The 20824-nt window shown below is 42.0% G+C and overlaps 1 protein-coding gene across 3 annotated transcripts; it reads right to left on the reverse strand.

The window, feature by feature from the left end:
• Nucleotides 1–1048: 1048 nt before the first annotated feature.
• On the reverse strand, nucleotides 1049–17136 carry mapk6 (mitogen-activated protein kinase 6). Of its 3 annotated transcripts, none has more exons than XM_053324497.1 (8): nucleotides 16957–17136; nucleotides 11278–12151; nucleotides 10865–11182; nucleotides 4977–5121; nucleotides 4445–4609; nucleotides 4098–4293; nucleotides 3760–3877; nucleotides 1049–3542 (listed from the first exon to the last, which is right to left on the reverse strand). In XM_053324497.1, the coding sequence occupies exons 2-8, from the start codon at nucleotides 11512–11514 to the stop codon at nucleotides 2445–2447; spliced, it is 2277 nt and encodes a 758-aa protein (XP_053180472.1). In that variant the 5' UTR covers nucleotides 11515–12151; nucleotides 16957–17136; the 3' UTR covers nucleotides 1049–2444. The 3 variants fall into 3 exon arrangements, with proteins under 3 accessions (XP_053180472.1, XP_053180480.1, XP_053180462.1); XM_053324505.1 differs by lacking the exon at nucleotides 16957–17136 and adding an exon at nucleotides 15176–15523; XM_053324487.1 differs by lacking the exon at nucleotides 16957–17136 and adding an exon at nucleotides 12972–13087.
• Nucleotides 17137–20824: the final 3688 nt, after the last annotated feature.

Consider the following 20824-nt stretch of genomic DNA (forward strand, 5'->3'; position numbering starts at 1 on the left):
TCAAATTGGCTCCAACTCAACCAACTACATTAAAATTGAAATATAATATCCCCTTATTATAATACTGATTTTATACTGTACTTTTGACACCTTTAGTATATTTTGCTGATAAATACACATGTACTTTTAGTTAAGTAGCATTTTGAAAGCAGCACCTCTTACGTCAATGTAATGTGATGGAGTATTTTTGCAGCTTATAATTACAATTTTTACGTCAAGTGTAAGTGACGGTAATCTCAGATAATTATACACAATATGAACCAGTGTTTTTGTCTCTTACACCCAAACATTTATCTACCAACATATCCAAAATCTTTTAATATCCCCCCTTTACATATTTTGGTACAGAAAACAATCTTGACACTATATCTTTCATCTGAAGAAATATACATTACAGGAGCAAATATAGAGCAAAAAAAGCCCTTTCTTGTGGTGAGAATGACTTCACACTACACTAAAATGGACTATCAGAGTGAGTGACATTGAAAAGGCCACTACAACCTTGAGAAGCCCACAGTTTCCACACTGCTGGGTGTCACCATCTCATTCGGTTCTCACTGATGCAATATTAAATTCTAGAGAAGTTGGTTAAGTACACTGCTGTCTTCTGGGATATGAAATGGCATCACCTATTTTGCTGACTGGGCAACAAGTGTCTCTATTGCAAGACGGGTGAAAAGTTGCAGCCAAGTGTGAAACTTTACACGTTAGTTATGTAATCCTGCTTGTTTCTATGTGCTGTTTTATTCCCGAAAAAGCAGGTGGGAATCTGTGGACCAAGACGACAGCTCTAATATATAGTAGTCAGAGCCACATTTAGCTGGTGACTCAAAGGCCCATGTCCCCGGCATTCACTCGCAAGTGTAATTTGATCTGTCAACGTGCACATTAAAAAGGTGGAGGTGGCAGCACTGTGGTCAGCATTTCTCCACCAACAAGGATCTTGTGGCCGTTGCCGTCACACAAAATTAAAGTTACAAAAACACCAGTTAAGTGAGGGGTCCGGGCGACATCAGTGACCGTGAAGAAAGAACAGAATGAGACCAAACTCTTTGCCAGTAATTTTATTTTGAGATATTTTGTAGAACAGGGGAACCAATGATTACAAAAAAAAAAAAAAAAAAAAGTTCATATGTGTTCTACATGCTACACCTTAACCTAATTCATCATGCTTGCCTGGAAAAAGTACATATAAATTTAACAAAAAACGTACAATTAAAACTGACGTACATTATACTCACCATTAACTTTACTTTTAATGTACCTTCCTCTTACCTCCATGCGCGCAATTGTTTTTACATTACATTTAGATAAAAAATTAAGACTTTTAGGTGCTTCTTTAAACCATAAAGCAGTTTTTTTCCACTAAAGACAGAATGCACCTATAAATAAAATTTAAAAAAAAATTAACAAAAAAGAATGATATCCATTAGGACAATATTGATGGAAAAATGGAAAGCCTCAACTTCTTTTTAGAACATAAACAGATGAATTTTTGCATCCTACCATAAAAACAAAAAGAACACTTACACGCCCATATAGTGCCGAAATGAAAATGGAAGTCTGTCCAACTCCTCGATCTTCAACAATCACATTGAAATAACACATTTTTTTGATAAAATAAATATCGCACATCTGCTAGAAATAAATAATGATTACTGAAACACCTTACTATGTTAAATGCTAAAGTGAGACAGATTTCATCTACGCGACCACTTCATTTCATGGTATGAGGATGGTCATGTGTGTAAAGCACTAGTGCGGCTTCGAGTGTCTCTCGCGGCTGTTACCTTGAGGTAGATAACACATTTACATTAACGCCTACGATAATGGTTGCTGCTGGCATCATGTGTCAGATTTACAGTATGAAAGGGTTATAAAGGAAGCTTTCTTTTGGGAAAAAAAATGTTATAAAGTCATAATTGGAAAAAAACAAAAAAAACAAAAAGAAAACAAAAACAAGACAACCCATTCCCCCCTTTTTTCCTTGTGTATCCCGTCCCAGGAGAGGCTGTTTGAAAGCACTTTAAAAGCCTACAGCAATGTTATCGTCTACCATCCTTCTTCATGTCGCACCCAACAGCCAAACATCCTCTTTTTAACGCTTTCTGCCCATCCATCTTTCCTCTATCGACTTCTCTCCCGCTCTCTGTTCATCTACAGTACATAAGTGTGTGCATGACATGCCAGTTTAGCAATGAGGGCGTAGACATTAACCCATGAAGGCCTGGTGATCAAGGCTCAGAGTGATGACCAAAACTCCTTAAATATAATAAATCACCCATCTCAACTCTTAAAAAAACAAAAAAACATTTTTTTAAAGTAACTGTAATAAAAAAAAGGTATGAAATGATTCAAGTACAATAATATACCATATTATTAAAAAAACAACATAAAAACAAATCTGCCTAGATTTTGCACTGTGAGGGAGGATATATATTTCTTTAATTAAGATGCTTGAAGATGCTGCTGTATGTTTTGTGGGCAATCTGTGGGGAGCATTTGACAGCGCAGGGGGTAAGGGACGCCTGGATGGATTTTAGAGGCAAGTCATCGGTGCTGTCAAAGCCGGGCAGGGCCAGAGAGTCCAGCTGCATATTGAACACTATCTCTGTGCTTCTGCCGAGGAAGCTCTCGTCCAACTCTCTGTCCCTCCCCTCTGAGGGCTCCAACTCCGGACTGGCCACGGTCTCTCCGACCCCTTCTTCCTTCCGGCTGAACAGGCGGTCCAGGTAGCTGGTGTAAGTGCTCTCCTTCTGGAAGTGGTCCTCTTTGCGAATGTCCCAGCATGCTTCGTCTATCAAACAGCCGTTCTCGCTGGCTCTCTCCCCAGAGCCGAAGCTCTCCCAGGGATGAGCTGGCCAGGCGCCGTCGCTGCTGACTCCCAGCACTCCTCCGCTGCCTAACTGGGCAAGGTTAACCAGGCACTTCTCCTCTTTCTCCTGACTTATGGACTTGGACATTGAGCCTGAGCGGGAAGCGTCCAGCTGGGAGACAGAAGAGTTGAGCTCGTTCAGCAGGCCGACCTCGCTCAGCAGGGCCACCTCCTGACACGGCTCGGGCTGCAGGCTCAGTTTAATTGTACTGGCGATGAAGGAGTCAAAGTCAAAGCCTTGGTTCTGCTGGCTTTGGGGCTGTGTCTGATGTTTCTCCTGCTCTCTGTCCTTCTCCACCGGACTCTGGGTCTTCTCGGCCTCCTTCAGTGCGATCTGGGCCTTCACCAGCCCATTCTTCTCGCACTTGCTCTTGGCCTTACGGTCAGCCTTCTCCTTGCTCTGCTGCTCCTTCCAGTTGGAGAGGTCGATAATGAGCTTGGGTTCGTAGTAGTGGTTGACCTCGCTGTCCCTCCAGATGAGGTTGTCCAGGTAGGAGGGGGACACGGCCTTGTAGTTACAGGTGTGGCTACACTGCTGGTCACAGTATTTATTCTCGTGATGGTCCTCCTGCCAGGATCGCTCTGGCGGGAACAGAGTGGAGTAGTCGAAGGACGGCTCATCCAGGAACTTCTCCCGATCTCCATCAGCATATTTACGAGGATCCACCTGGAGACAAGTGACAGACACAGCTCTTATTTTCTCATCCAGAGCAAAATGTGTATTTTATAAAATTAAAAACTATTTTCTATTACTTGTGATTTCTGTATCTATTTAACTGTAAATCATCACATCGGAGCTGCTAATTTTCATTCAACATTCACATTTATTTCTAAAATACTAATATACTGGGAGAACTCAGATGTTTGTGATTGTTGAAACACACCTGAACTTCTTCCTCATCTGTTACATCGGAGAGGGCCCTCGGGTCCACCTGAACTTCATCTGGGTCATGGGTGCTGTGCAAGTGCCAGTCAGCCTCTGACAGCTGGCTCTCATGATACCTGATAGAGAAAGTGAGACTTTAGTACACAAACACACATTAGAAAACAGAGGAACTTGTCAGGTGACCTACATATCCACATTATTACGACTTAGAGAGCAAACTATTCTCCAATGAAGCTCACACGAAAAACGTCTGAGAAGGAAATAAATCTAACTTTCCACATCTGAATCTGTTCACAGAGAGCAGGTGTAGGAGAGGGAATAAGAGAGCGAGCATACCTGTCCCAAGTGTGACTGTGGCTCTGGTCCATGAGCAGGATATCATCTACTTCGTCCTCGATATGGAAGGGGTGCAGAGATACAGGTTCGTCCAGGGGGAAGGAGTAGTCAGCCATATAGGGGTGAGCCAGGGCCTCCTCCGCAGTCAAACGATCCATGGGGTTAAAGGTCAGAATCTTCTCCAGGAAATCCAGGGCTGCAGCGAGAAAAAAGACAATGAGGTTATCACGCAGGATATGTGATATATGAGATGTGATGTGAGACAGATGTGACCCTGACCCTGGTCTCGTGTCTGCGTCCACAGGACTGAGTACTTCTGAATGAATAAAAAATGACATGGCACTCACCCTGAGGACTGACTTCAGGCAGCAGCTTAGCAAGCGGTGTGTGAGGCTTGGACATGTCGTTGCGAATGAAGACGGGGATTACGCTGTGGAGTTCCTGCCTGTCTTCTTCTCGCAGTACGGGGATGGACTCCAGGATCAGCTGCATCTGCTCCAGTTCGTGGGCCCCTGAAGCACCAGACAGAAGATAAAAAAAAAATCAGGCCCTTTCTTCTAAGAGTTACACAACAGTCAGCGTTTGCAAGAGTTAGTTTGTTTTGAGCGGAACAGCTGATCATGAGCACAGGGAAGTTATTTGTCTTGTGTTCGGCTCAGGGCAGTTTCAACAAACAAGAATCGGTTTACACATGTAGAAATATCCGTCTCCTCCAGTTCCAGGTGGAAAAGCAACGTAGCAGAGTAAAAGCAGGACTCATTCTGGGTCAATCTCCTGTCTGTTTTGACCTAGACCTTCACTCAATGTCACAACACCCGCTTCGAAGACCAAAGGCCCGTATAATTCTACATGAGGTGTAACAGTCGGTCAGACATTTACCTGCAAACAGGGTTTTCCCTGTGAGCATCTCGGCAAAGATGCAGCCGGCGGCCCACATGTCGATGGCTTTGGTGTAGTTGTTTGGAGAGAGCAGCAGGCGAGGAGATCTGTACCACTTGGTGACCAAACCTTCAGAGAGATGGCCCTGTAACACAGAGGAGACCGGACATGAATGTACGGACTCAACTCAAAATGGTACAGAGAGAGTATGACTCTGAACTAGAGCTGCAGCGATTCACTGATCCAACTAATTTGATGATGATTAATCATTTTGTGTCATTTTTATAGTAAGTAAGATAGTAAATCTTTGTATATAGTGTATCATGTGTGTATGTGTATATCTCTGGATGATAGACTGTTGCTTTGGGTAGACAGTAATAATCAATCATTCAAATAATTGCTAGTTTCAGCCCTCTTCTGAACCATATTTGTCTGAAATCTACTGATCAATAAGTTGCTCAAAACCAAACTAAACGTGACCTCATTTACTTTGGAGGCATCTTTGTTTGCTGTACAACACTTTGGTGGACACGAGTCTAACAACAGGCCGTGCCTTATGGTGCATGCTAAACTTCATAACCCCCGTGCAGTCTCCTTGACGGATCCGCTCTGTGTCGGTCATGAATGCCGCACGCCACAGAGACAAAGACCCCAGAGAGAAAAGACAGATGAAAAGGGGGAGATCAGACACGTGCGGGCCCTGTCAGCACTCTGAGAGAGCTGGATAATCCCCTGCTGCCCCACACACACACACACACACACACACACACACACACACCCCGACACACCAGTGACACCAATCTGCACTCTGCTCACACATACACATAGTGCCTGGTTAGGAGGACGGTGAACACAAAGGAGACTGACCTGTGTGTGTGTGTGTGTGTGTGTGTGTGTGTGTGTGTGCGTGTGTGTATACTGGGACATTGGGGGAGGGGAGGTGGTAAAACAACACCCTCACTGCCCTTCTCTCTCTCTCTGTCTGTCTTTCCTCTACGCCTCATGCAGTTTTAGGTTGTGGCCAGACCAAAATGGTCGGCTCACCACTGAGCCTGGCTCCTGTTTCTGCCCTAATTTAGCTGCAAATACTTGATGTCACGCGATCCTGGAGTGCATCACTGCTCTACACGCCCTTGTTTTGATGGGGCCCTATAAATGACACGCCACGCACGCGTGTAAATATAACACCCCCCACCCCGCCATCAGGTAACCGACTAATCTGAGTCTGAGCGCAGTGGCTTTCGCCGGAGGAGCTTGCAAAGAGGTCAAGGGGAATTACAAGGAAGCAACACATGCACAGATCACGCCTACTGACTGGAAGCTGCTAGGTAGGGCCTGCACCCATTTTAAGAGACTACAAGTAAATCTGACCTGATATGAACGTGGTTACCATAAAATAAAAAAATAAAAAAACACATAACCATCTTTGCTGAGTATTGCAGCAGATATAGATTACCTTGAAAGAGAGTCGGGCAGTTGCGTAAGGACAATTCAGTGTGTGCGATGGACTCTGAACTTAAAAGTTTCCGAGATTAGAGTTAACAGTGAAGGTAAGTAAAGTGCATTAGGTGAACATTCCTGCTCAAATCTATTCTCACTTATTTTCTTAAAATGGGACACTCGCCACAAAAAAAAAATCCCCCAAAAAACCCAAACAAAGGACAGACACGTGAACACCAACTACTTCAATACTAGTGACAGCAGTTGGTGAATAACTTAAACCACCTGATCTAGATCAGAGCAGGGTGACATTTAGTGACTCATAACAGGCTCCTGCGGTTAGTCAAAGCAACCTTTAGCAGGTCTGACCACATGTCAGTGAAAAGTTGCTGGTGTGGACTTAGTGAGCTCATCCAACCTCGACCGACCCAGCCTCCATTTTTCCAGGAGATAAAAAAGCTGCTCACAGACGCTGGTTGCCTGTTTTCGATACATTCCCTCCTTGTTGGCAGCGATTGCATTTCAGTTTTTAAACCCGACCACCCACACACACACACACAATTTCTCTGGCAAACTGTGAGACTAAAAATAGAAAATAAGTTGAGCTTCACTGCAGCCTCACAACACTCTGGACACATGGACCTAATTAAGAGATATGCTATTTATTTCTATCACATGCCATGATTCGTTAAACACATGATAAAGCTACTGTGACATTAAAAAAAAACTGTAGGATTCAGATGTGGGAACATGTGTGAAACCACCTCTCTGACTTTAATTAAGCCTTGAGTCGACTCTCCCCAGTTTTTCCCCTCTTCTTGGATCTCATGAAGTCTGTTGCTGGCTCAATAACTGGGTCAAATGTGTGTGTGTGTGTGTGTGTTTTTTTTTTGCCGTTGTGGCTTGGAGATGTGTTATGGAGGAAGCTTGTGTGGCAGAAGAGACCTCGGTGAACCCATCAACCCCTCCTCCTCCTGCTCTTCTTCTTATAACATTCCTGAAAACGTCCCGGTTGTTATCTGGAGAGCATCTCAAATTACTGAATCTTATACGGAGCCAAAAAGGCGGACACATGATCCTACATCTGAGGGGTTTTTCCCCACGTTTATATATTAGTACAACTACTCTGACTTCTGTGAACATGCAAACAAGACATTTTTAACACCCACAAAAGTGTTTTCTTGCACTTTTAAAAAGAAAAAACTACTTCTAGACTTCAAAAGGAAATAGTTTATTATTAACTTTATGAGAAACATGTGAGCAGAAGTGATATCATTTAAGCGAAGCCACACATTAAAGATGATTTAAGCTATCTAACAAAGAGAGCTTCTGTTTAGATCTAAAATTACTTCCTTAAATCAACTCCTAACCTTTAAGTTTTCTTTCTTTCTCTTGTTAAACTACAGCTGGACATGAACGCAGGCTTCACAATAAGCTTCAAATAAGGCCATGAGCGAGACTCCCACAACAAGACAAAGAGCTGGCTGGGAAAAAAGGAGGCTGGGGAGTCTTGCCTCCAGAAGTTGGATGACTGCACGTGAATTCTTGTCATTCTTGATCTCGGGCCACCACGAGGGCCGACCGAAGAGTTCACACGGGTGAAACGGCTTACTTTCTCAGAACAAAGGAAAGATAGCGCGGAGAGAGAGAGAGAGAGAGGGTGAGTGAGTGAGAGAGAGAGAGAGAGAGAGAGAGAAAGAGAGAAGAAACCTCCCAAATAAACAGGTACTCCTGACAAGCTTTATTCAGCATACTCAGGTCAGAGCCAAGCAGGATTAATTAAAGCCTGAAGGGGAATCACAAGCCTTTGTTTTTTATTAAACCGAGCAAGACAAAAACAAAAAAAAGGAGGAGGAACGTGGGAGGAAAAGGTGCCTGTGCCTCCGTCACTAATACAACTAATCTAGAGATCATGTTCATTAAACTACGTCAGAAACTGAGTTTCATTGGCAAAGAGTGTGTCTTTATTTAGAAACAACGTTATTCAAATAACACACACCCAGCTGCTCTGCCTCACCCAGCCAGCAATAAGTTGAGGGGTGGTTGTAAAAGCAAAAATTTGCCCCCAGTGACTGAGTCCTAATGTCTGGCCAAACACTGAAACTGATGTTTTGTTTTTTTTTTACACCTTCACACTTCACTGGACGCTCGAGTGTTTTTTAGGAGGGGGTGATGGGTTCATTAGAAACAGAGAGATGTCAGACACTTTCTATCAGACGGTGCCATTAACAAAAAAAGAGGGGAAAAAAGTAGCTGCTGGAGATATCCGCGTTCCTCCTCCACACTGCTATTGTTATCATAGTGGAGACAGACAAAACACAGCAACACACTATGGACATGAGAGCGGGGGTCACAGGCTCACTACAGGACTACAGCATTTGTATCCTTGACAAAAACTCTGCAGCAGTAGTCTGCCACAGCACAATAGTCTAACACAAGAGAGAGAGAGAGCTGACCCCAGCCAAGCAGCTTTTTCAATACCCACTTGCCTGCATGTTTCCCATCAGGAAAAACTGCTTATATAGAGGGAAAAAAGCCCACATGGCAAACCCTGATGCAAGGGAGGAGTGCAGTAATGTTGAGCGGGTGGTTATAGTGACTGTGAGAAACTCTCATTTCTTCCCCCTCCCCGCCTTCCTCTTCCTATTGCAGACAGACGTATTGTCTCAATCTTAGATGTGACTCATGTGAGAATATCAGAGAAGTCAGAGCTGAAAACAAAGTAGTAGTAGTGGTGGTGGTGGTGCTGGAAATGAGCAGTTCTGGTAAACAAGTGTGTGTGTGTAAAGCGGTGTCAGCGTGGTGCGTGAGATGTGGCAGGATCCTGGGCTGTGTAAGTGATATGAATGAGGCCGTGCCAGCCAGAGGAATCACGTCACGTGAGCCTACTTCAGAGCCGCCAATGACTAATCTGAGACACGTGTAAGCATCTGACTGCCTGAGAGCTCTAAGCAGATCCAGCTACAGAAAGTAAGAGAGAGAGGGAGACTTCCCAACCTAGATTTCAACACATCACAACACCATATGGCCTTCAAATGAATGTCCTCATCCCTTAAAAAAAAAAGATGACGCTAACTCAACAAGGCCAACGCAGACCTTCCACCTGGCTACAATCACAAAGGGTGATCCATGCTTCTCTCGTACTAAAAAAGACAAAAGCAGCCTACTTTTACTGCCACCATTACACCGCTCCGCACAACAAAATACAGGTTTATAGTGGCCGTTAAAAACGTGCAACATTTTGGTGTGTTGACATCTGGTTTTTAATGCCTGAGAAAAGCTGTATCACAAATAAATAAAAAGTAAAAACCCTGCTTTTTCCAAGACCTGGTTTTTTTACTATAATTCCTGGGTGTGAAAATGGAGCGATGACCTCCTGAAAATGGGAGCTGAATGAAAAACACTCTCAGATATTAATAAGTCTTTATGCTTCTTAATGCGGCGTGTCCAAAACAAATTTACTGCAGCCTCAGAACTTAGTGATGAAAACTGATGAAGGCTTGAGGTTGAACTGCCAACATCAAAATATCTGCTGTTAAGCCACATTATCATGAGAGTAATCCATTGATTTGTTGGGGAAAAAACCCAGTTAGCATCGGCACGTGAACTGGAGAGTTTTAAGCTTGTTCAAACAAAGGTCAGAAGTTGTGGTGCCGCTGGCTGAACGGCTTAACTTTCCACTAACAGCTAACGGTTGGTTTTGTCCAACCTTCCTTTAACAAAAAAGGTTCAAGTTCAAGGACACTATGTCAATGCCTCTGCCCCAGTGCTTCAGAAAGAAAGCAACAGTAGTTCTGCTTTCATTAACTTCATTATAACTGTACTTTATTTAACTTTATTTTATTTATCTAATTATAACAGTGCTTTATTTAACTTACAGGAGAACATTTCTATATTGGGTTATGGCCTACTGACCTCTTAGCTGCTGTTCCTAGTGACAGATTTTTCATTAGTATGGTTTTCAGAGTGTAATACATATCAAATTGGCACCCAAATATTGTGATAGTATCGAATCCAGAGATAATCATATTGTCCCAGGTCTGATATTAAGATTATGAATTGTTTTTCTCTCCTACTAGTATATGCTTTTGTAAATAGGAGAAAAAATAAGTTCCCATGGTGTGTTGTTTCCACACCCTCACTTCTTCTGAGAAGGGAAACAGAGGCGTTACCTAAAGGAACTACATCCCGTCTTGTTTACTTCCTGCTGTGAAACTGCGTCACCCTGGGGAGCACCGCATTACTGAGCAATAACCAAACATCACGTGTCAGAGCAACAAAACGCTCATCCTTTGGCAGAAAAGTGTGTAAACATTGTTATGTTTGCTCTTTGCACCAATTTGAGTCTACACAGTGTTTCTCAGGTTTTACTACCCAATAAAAGTAATATCCAAAACTTTCTTCAAATACAAGACTGACTGGAACAGGTATTTGGACATGAGTCTTACCTTGTGAGAGTAATGGGGGTCCATGATGCGGGCTAGACCAAAGTCCCCGATCTTGAGTACCAGGTCCTCTGTGTTGACAAACAGGTTAGCCGGCTTGAGGTCCCGGTGCAGCACATTAGCGGAGTGGATGTACTTGAGGCCCCTGAGGAGCTGGTACATAAAGAGCCTGGCATGGCCCTCAGACAGAAGGCCTCTCTCCAGCAGCTGACAGAGGTCAGTCTCCATGTACTCTTGCACAATGTAGACCGAGTTGACCTCTGTCAGGGACACCACGTCCTCGGTTAGCCTGCGACCATTGGGGCCCAATGTCTCAAACACCTGAATGACAAGAAGGAAGCGATCAATATAACCGCTCATTTAAAATTCCTTCCTACTTCCTTCTTCACTTATAAGATTAGAAGATAAATACATACCTTGACTATGTTGTCATGGTCAAGGCGTCTGATAATCTTGATTTCCCGCAGGGCGTGCTTCACACTCTGGGGATCGGTTAAGATAATTTTCTTCACAGCTACACGTTTGTCACAGTCGGTGTCAACCGCGGAGAACACCAGGCCGTTTCCTCCGTAGCCCAGAGGCTTCAAGTCCATGTAGCGAGAACCCAGGTCGAAGCCATGGATGTTCATCAGTGACTCAAACTTCTCTGCCATGATGACTGCTTTTGGCTTTGACACCAAGCTTAAAATGTTTGGTCTCTCGCCTGTTCAAGTCCAACGCTAACGCCAACAGAATTGATCTGATAGATAAGCTATCAGACACTGAGCTAACTGACCCCTGTACAGATGACTACCAAATCCCCCCTCCCCGCCGACCCCTGTCCAGTTGTCACTGTCAGATGCGGGGCTCGGTTGTGTAGTCAAACTTTCTTTCCATGTTGAGTAAGGAGAGAAAATGTCATAACAACTGTTGGTAAACTAGTGTTTATAGACTTCAATGGAATGGATGTTGAGGCCAATTTAAAAAAAGCACTTGAACTAAATCAAACTCTAAAAGCAAGTAGTTGCATCCTCACAGTGCAGGTACATTCAGTGTATGACTGGTCCTGAGCAGCTTCATATATGAAATGTGCCAAAATGCACTTTTGTGTTTACTTTATGTTTTTTTGTTTTTTTTGTATTTATTTATCCGTCTGTATAATTTTCACCTGTCAAAGTCACCTGATTAAAACTAAACTGAAATGAGTCTGGCCTTTAAGTCTTCAAAGTAATTTTTCACCCTCAATGATCAGGTGGCTCAAGTTCGCCACAGTCGCAATCGAAACTATCCTCCATTTTACTTGGCTATAACCTGAAAGACAAAGAGAAAAAGAGAAAAAAACAAACACAAAAAAGGTAAGAAAGTAAACTTTACAGTGTCAGAGTACAAAGATCAAACTCCCTCAGGTTATTTAGGTTCAGGTTAATTATTGTATTGTGTCAAGCTGCATTTCAAAAACAAATCCGATCATACCACACCCTTAAGATTAAACTATAAAATTCGGATTTCATAAAAAGTAATAAAAGACAAAAAACAAACATCCTCATTGACCGGCTTCAGTGGAAGCGTGGTGTCATCAATGGAAACTAACCCCTCCCCCGCTCGTTTCGGCGCTTCAAGTCCGGGTTTTCTGGGTATCGATCAAATTGAGAGATACCCCGGCACATGTTTAGCTTAGAGTAACACTCTGGAGGATAACTCAAGAAACCCACCTTTACAGACAAAAACCAGAGCGTTAAATCCGTGTTTATACCACCTATTTTTTGTGGCCTTCGTGTCGAAAAGAAGCTGAAGTGTCGGGGAGCTGACAAGCTTTACTGACAGACATCGAGATTAATTTATCACATCATAACCTTGACCAACCCCAGTAACTAACACACACACATACACATAAGTGATAAGTAGGTAAAACACGGTTCGTCTCATAAAACAGAAAGCCCCATCTTTTTTACGGTGAAATCCGCCGACACCGTGAACAAAGGGGTCGTTGTTGGCGGAGGCTCCTGACTACGTGGTGCGGCGCTAAAGCAGCACAAAGCCGACGTCTGATAAACCCGCTAATACATACTACAACGACATATAATGTACATAATAAGGATGAAAAACAATCGACATGTCAGATATTACTCACAGTCCTCGTTTGTCGCATTGGTATAGTTGTCTATTTTTAATCAAACCCGGCGGAGGTCTGAGTGCGCTCCGCTCCCACAGCTCTGCGGATCTGTTGCAATCGCCATTGAGGCAGAGCTATGAGAGGCGTCATGACGTCACGGCGCCGCCTTCAGGGACCGTAGGATAATACACGACCTTGCTGATAATTTTTTTGTGCTTGAGTTGTGTTTTTTTGTTTGTTTTTTCTTTAAAAAAAATCATATATAGTTTTTGACTTTATTGATGTATATGTTATAATTGCACTTTGGTCCTTTTTTTGTTTTCAATTTTATTTTGTTTAGAGCTGCTGTAGCAATGCATTTTCCCCACTTATCTTATTTGAAAAGATTATCAAAATCTATACAGAATGTTTTCATTGAAGATGTCTCTTTTTTTTCTTCTTTATTTCAATTGAAGTTATTATATATCTATTAATACATTTTTAATCTTTTATTTATGAACTGGAATTCTTTGTTTATTCTATTGTATATTCTGTTCAACATTAAAAAAAAAAGAAATCTAAAAAAAGACACTTAAAATTCATGTTTGAATAGATGTTTTGATGTAAAGCTATATTTTAGACAAGATAAGATGTTCTATATTATAAGACTATTAATTTTTTGGAACAGATACAGACTGACAGGTACTGTATCTTTTAAACGGTGTTGTCTGTATGTTACATAATGTAATGTTTATTCTCTTACAAGTTCATCAAATGTTAATTATTCTTAATTCATTATTGCTGTTGTATTATTTTTATGTTATTAACTATCATTCACAGTTTTATATATATAATATAGTTAATCTTCTGAAATCATTCTCAGGTTCACTGAGTTCATCAGTTATACAAAAGTGTAATGGTACGATTTTGGATGCAGTAAACCAACTTAAATGTGGTTACAGTTTACAGCTATGTTATTTACATTATGTTGTTAGTATTTTCCAGCAACATTACTCCTCTTGTTCTCTGTCTCATATTTTGTGTAATATCCTTGTTAGTGTTTTGAATATTTTCACCACTGTAATAAAAATGTACAGTTGGGTACATCATGAATTATATGGCTTTTATCCTCATGTAATGTCCCCAACTGATGGTTGAAGATATGTTTTATTTTATTTTGTGTTACATTGGCTAATTAATTTGGATTATTCGATTATTGTGCATTTTTGCTTTTGCTAAGTTAAATAAAACCTTTACCAGCTGATACATAAAGTCAAATTGTTTTGCCACAGCAGCAGGAAACAGTTACTGTTTTGTAAAATAAAACAAAATACACAACCAACCAAAGCTACTGTTAAGTCATGTGTATATATATATATGTGGTAGTCTTGCATTATATATTAGTGTGTTATACGACTGGTCGTTTTTTTTTTTTTTTTTTTTTTTTTTACAACTTTTAGATTTTCGAGTTGCATTTTAAAGCAGCATCAGTCATTCAAAACGCTTGTTTGAAGTTGGAGATCATGTGACAGCGGTGGATTCAGAATCCAGGTAATTATTTACAGATTACGGTTTGAATTATAACAACATCCTACTAAGGATCAAAACAGCACGTATGCTAAAATCTTCTTTTATAGAAGTTCAACAGCAGCTGGCTACTATTAGGCCTGCTAGTAATGGGCATAGTCTAGTGTAGCCTATAGTGGAAATAAAGAAATTGAGGAATTTGTTTGCTTTAACTGTTTTTACTGCCCCCCCCCCCCCTAACATATGAACTGAATGCTCTCTACTTGGGGAAAACAGCATTTTTAATTAGGGTACACAAAATTGTTGCAGACCAGGCATGGCACCTTATCTGAACTTACCTGAACTGGCATATATATTATTTCTTCTTTTCTATTTGCAGGTGTTTATTTGTTACCCTATCATTATTATTGCTGTTGTTATATTCTTCAAAAATGGATCAAAGCGCAATATGAAAAAACCTAGGCCTGAAAATGTTGAGACGTAGTTACAAAAAACAAATCACAGGTTACAATCTGGTCATTTTCTTCTATTACTTTCCTCCAAAACAGCAGCTGTTGTTTGTCTCATCTCTGCAAATAGGGCTAGGATGTTTCCGATTTGTTTACCCCTATCTGTTTTTGCCCCTCACTGGCATTAAATGTTGTTGTCAGATTATACCACACTATAGCAATACTCGTGTCAGTGAGGGAAAAAAATCCCCCGGACAGGTCACTCACTGCGGCTTGCGGATTTAGAAAGTCCATCTGGCACCGTGATGATGCGCATGCAGGGTGTCTCTCTTTTAGCGGCCCTGCCTCACATCACACATCCACGAGGCTCGATTTATCCCAAACAAAACAAAGTCGCGATGTCAATGGAGGCACCATTTGTCTCATTCAGACTGGGGCTGGTCTCCTCTATAGGCTACAGCAGCGCCCAGTGCTCCCTCAGTGTGGATGCTGTGAATGGACGGACGGATGGGGCGGGTAGGCAGCAGCATCACAGCCGCAGCAGTCGACATCAGCATCCGCAGGCAGACCATGTGAGAAGCCATGTGCCCGAGAATGCAGATGCTTCTCACAGGCCGGGATGGGCTCTGCGATGGTGACTATAACTGCATGCGGACTGTTACTGTTATGGGATGCGACAGACTCAAACACACACACAGAGAGAGAGAGAGACTTGGAGAGAGAATCCTTGAATATGGAGTCAATGTTTCTCATAGACTACTCTGTTAGGGATTTAGGTGATAGTTACATGGTGTTATTTTGTCTCAAGGAATACAGTAGCTATGTTCACAGGGAAGTTATGTAATAATATTGGCTTATTACAGAAAAATATAGATGTCATCTATTTGCCATTTATTCACCAATTGTACGCTCACATGATGTTTTGCAAGTCCAACAAATGGCATGATACTACTCGAAGTTTTGATTCCTTTTCACTACTTGAAGGTCAGAGGTCACCTACAAAGACTTCTTTTACAGAAGTTTTATGATTGAGATGTGAAGCCAGTGTCATCTTTATGAGAGGCACACTGCCATAGACCTACTGCCCCACTGACAGACCCGACATCTCCCACAACTCGGAAACTAAACTACTTTCACGAGTGTATTAAAAATTATCGCTCGTTTATTATCTCACATAAATCCTCATGAAAAAAAAACCCTTTCATAGGAGTCACTGATTGCTTCTAAATCAAGCTACGCTAATAATTAAGAATCCAATTTGTGGATGAGTTGTGTGTTAGGACTGTGATTGCTCTTTGCCCTCTGCTGTTGATGAATGAATGGGGGTCAGAATCTAAAGCTGCGTACGGTATCTCAGCCAACCTGTAGGACTAAAAAGATAATTCCCCCATATTAAACTGTTTGGAGAAGAAAGGGAAGCTATAGTGGAGTTTGGGGCAAATGATTCCTCATGCATCATTTGAATTTGCCCTCTAATCACCTAACAATCTTTCTCCGCCAGGGTTATAACAACCTCTGCTGCAGGCCTCCATTGTGATACAAACAGCTGGCATCCTGTCTTAACCCAACACATTTGACTATGTTATTAAACTGAAATTACAGTGTCGTTTATCACTGTCACTGTCACTGTCACCGCAGTTACTGTCAGTGCTGTATTACTTCAGTGCTCTATAGGTAAAAAGAGAAAACAAACACTGAACTGTTGAAATGCAGGGGTCGTGTTTGTTGAGCACAGAGTGTCCCTTGTGTGACGCTGTTTACCTGTGTTCATCTGCTGGTGATAGTGGAATGACTCTTTCCTCTTTCCCTGTCCCCCTCTCTCTCTCTCTCTCTCTCACACGCAAGCATACACACATCACTAACAGAGCATCTAAGTGCATCGCCCCATGCCTGCATTGCTCTATAACGAGAAGAGAGATATATCACCTGTTCTTTTATATTTCACCCAGTCTCTTCTTTTTAAATATATTACCTGTAAGTTTCTCTGCAAAAAACACACACACTTGTTCTCTATAAAAAATGACATCTCACCAGTTGTTGTCACTTACCCTGGCTGAAATGCTGCTGAGCCGACCGGGGTAACATGGTGCAGAAGTTAATAGTCCATCCAGGAGAATGTGTATATTGTATATCCAACACTGCTAGTCCGACAGGCAGACAGGTGGAGCGGCTCCAGTGCAGTCCAGTGTATGTGTGAATGTGTTCTCAGAGCTTTGGCAGTGTGTTATCCTACTCCATGTGCCTCTGGTTGTGAGGTGGAGCTCCATGGAGAGTTAATATAGGCCAGGCCAGAGAGGGGAGGAGACTGCTCTGTGTATGGTTTGGCCTGTCAGTGTGTCAGACCTAACTACAATTTGAGTCCAGTGCCACCACCAGTCTCTCTCTCTCTCTCTCTCTCTCCCTCCCTCTCTTTCATTGCTTTGTGTTTTTCCTCTTATCCTCTGTTTTTTTTTTCCTTCATGTTTTGCTCCAGTCTGTTGTAAGCAGAAACAGAACCAATCCTCTGTACCCTGGTCTGAAATACATTCTTGTGCCTGGGTGAGACCTTTGCAAATCCACTTTGGTGATTGATGTTTTTTTTTTTTTTGAATATGTCATTTTAAATCAAAGGAATGTTCAGTCCTAATGTTTTGCATTGCTTTGGATTAGTAAAACCCTTCCAAAAACACACTTGAATAAAGCAAAATATGCGTGCTCATCATCACGTAACAGACCATGCACATGCAGTATTTTTAGTTATATAATTTCACAAGTTATAATCTACAAGGTCTACAATACGTGTTTCTGCAAGAAGACACTTTTATGTGTGTGTAATATGTCCTTTGAAAAGGGGAGTCTTGGTGTTTGATTGACAGCTATAATGGTCAGTGTCAGTGGGGGGTTCATGAAGTTGCGATTATACAAATGCCACAGAAGAGTTGGTGCTCACTCCTTGAAACTTGTGTCTGACTGTTTTCTTTTATTCACAATATCACACTGGGTCTGCCGCTCTCTGTCTGCAAGACAGGACTCCCTCCTCCGTCTAGATCTGCCTGTCATACGGCAGGTTGCTGCTGGCATTTTGACAGATTGGCACTGTAAGGAAATGTGTGCGTGTACATTTGTTTGATATTTAAACCAGACTGCTGGAGGGTCTAGATCAGCTGTGTGTTATCAAAATATCCGAATGGACGTATGAGGAAATGAGGGCAAAGCTGCGGGTATTGTGTTTGCCAATATTTAGCTTTTCCTCTGTCTGCCTTTGTATTATTGTATCATTGCTCCACTAAGGAGATGAATTGATGATCTGTGATGTCTGCAGCCTGAAAATTGGTGTTTATGTGGGCTCGCTGCCACCTAAAGAATAGCCTGTACTGGCAATGCTGGACTCAGCTAATAAACATCATTAATTAACTGATCACATGAGTGCTGTGAGAGATGATTACATAACACAATTTATAGAAACAGTATGACATGTTCTCTGTCATTTGCAGCCAGTATGACCAATACTGATTTCTGCTGCCTGTGCTGTGTTACCGTACAGTTCCTGCTCTTATGTAACAGACCATTTCACCCGATCATGAAGGCAAGGTGCAGAATGGGTCGAGACAGAGAATGAATTCAGGCACCGTTGTTCATTCCAGCCACCCTGTTCATGTCACAGATGATCATGCAACTCAGGTATTTCACAGCATTGTGAAAGAGGAGAAAGTGTTCTTTCCCCACTGTGACTGTGTATCTAGTGCAAGAAGGCAAACGTCTATAATGACATCCTTTTGGTTTCACAGAGGTTTGAATTACAGTCTAGGTGATAACTCCTTGCCCATTCAGTCAGTGTTATCCTACTGATGTGTGATGTGGACACTTTTCTGAATCTCTCTGGTTTCTGCTAGATGTTTTGGAGAAAGCCTCCTCAGCAGTACCCATTAACTCAGAGTGAACTAGCTGTTTCATCTCTTTGCTTTATCCTACGTCAGCACAGAGGATGGCCACACACCACTGCTCAAAGGTAAGGCTTAATGTCTTACAACAATCTGCACACACTCCTGCAGTACAGTTAGGTCCACATCCAGGACATATGGGACCTTATTCAGCTGTTTAAATGATTTACTCTAAGGGGAGAGTGTTAGTGGGAAGTCACAGTGTTATTATGTAACACACAATAGTGCCACCACCATTTGCCTGGAATTAGTGTGTTCTTTTTTCTCTTCATAGGATGACGTACAGTTGGTGATTTAGTTTCAGATTTGGGATGAGGCCAGCACACCTGTGGAGGGTCTGCAGAGTTCTTGTCGATCACACATATTAAAGAGGACCTAACAGGCACATTTCCAGGTCTGTATTAATATTCTGGGGCTGTACTGGTGTGTCTTTGCATGATTTACAGTTCAAAACTGATTATTTATCTTATTCTAGTCCTTTATGGAGCCCCACACTTCTGGTTCTGCAGGCTGTTTTAGCTCTTGTCTCTTTAAGGGTCCCCTCTTAATAAGCCCACTCTGATCTGATTGGCTAGCTCCCAGAAGCTGCCCATCTGCAGGATTCCAGCAGATAAGAATACAAACAATTGTAGTCAGATTTTGTTTCTTTTTCTCGTCCTTTATTTGAAATGGAAACTTTTCAGGTACATCGATACGGCCTAAATCTGATCTGGGTGGACAAAGTGAACAATCCATAGAACAACCTCACCTAAAGGCTATGGAATGGACGGCCGTTTGTGGGCACTCACAAACAATCTGACGTCATCATGAGGGAGAAGTAGAGGTAATATTGCAAATGGAGCGTTCAGAGAAGGTGGAAGGCTGTTTGATTTCCAGAGAGCATTTTACATACGTTCAACTCAAGTTTTGGAACTTTGAACAGATTTAACACAACTATCCAACATTATAACAGAATATAAATAACAGAACAGATGTTAGAGCAGCTTACATGCATAAATCACTTTCCGAAATCTTCTCAATTAGCTAAAATGAAGTGAAGGTTATTGCATTTTACATAAAGCATTCATTCACATCACAATATTCACATGGGCAAACCATATTAGATGCCTGCTTTGCAATCAAGGGCAGATTGTGAAGAACAACAAGACTCTAGGTATCAGTTTGGCTGCAGAGTTTGAATTTCTGGCCTTTTTTGGACCAGCATACCTGATTTATAGCACAAAAGCAAGAGGAGAAGAGAGAAGTGAAGAGTACAGGACAGGGCCATCTGCCTCTGCTTTGCTGTCCTCTCACCATCTGTGAGCGGAGAATCCCAAGACCTACAGGGCTCTGGTTATGTATCTGTGTGTGTGTGTGTGTGTTGGAGAGGTTTGTACCACCCTTTCTACGAAGTGATGTAACCTGCTTTGCCTCCTTCTTGTCCTCGTACAGATGATTTTAAAAAAAGACAATTCTCTGGATATTCTGCAGAGAAATTATTAAATGATCTGGCAGGGACATTGTGTTTGTTGTGTAGTCTGTGTGTTTGATGTGATTGAATTTGTTTGTATGAGGTCAGAGATAAAACTGGGTGTTTAGTGATGTAAGAGGATCAGAAGCTTTGGAATCTAGAGGTTTCTTAGCAGGACTAATGCAGAAACCTTTCACCCGTACGTTGGTGCTTGTGTTCACATGTACTCAACAGCTTCTGACAACAAACATGTAATCAAAGTCACTGTCCTGGCCAAATTTCCTACATCATGACGGGCTCTTTAGACCGCTTTGGATAGCAGGGCTGCAAATTAATCTGATGTAAATTTAGATGGAGCTTTAATTAGCCCAGTGAAGCATGTCTCTGCACATTTAGACAACTTGGGTGATAATCTTTCAAGCACGTTGTGTTTTTAGCTCACTTCTCTTTAAATGTCATCTACTAATATGCATTACAGTACGTTATCCTTGATTTACCTGATCCATATTTTTTTCACTGGCGCAGAGGCTACTGAGAAAACAAAAG

Source organism: Scomber japonicus, chromosome 1 (genome assembly GCF_027409825.1).
Source record: "Scomber japonicus isolate fScoJap1 chromosome 1, fScoJap1.pri, whole genome shotgun sequence".
NCBI lineage: Eukaryota > Metazoa > Chordata > Actinopteri > Scombriformes > Scombridae > Scomber > Scomber japonicus.

Coding starts and splice junctions, on each gene's coding strand:
- mapk6 (XM_053324497.1), bottom strand. CDS start 11,514: ATGGCAGAGAAGTTTGAGTCACTGATGAACATCCATGGCTTCGACCTG. Junction 11,183..11,277: donor ACCATGACAACATAGTCAAG/GTATGTATTTAT, acceptor CTTGTCATTCAG/GTGTTTGAGACATTGGGCCC. Junction 3,543..3,759: donor CAGATGAGGAAGAAGTTCAG/GTGTGTTTCAAC, acceptor ACTTGTCTCCAG/GTGGATCCTCGTAAATATGC.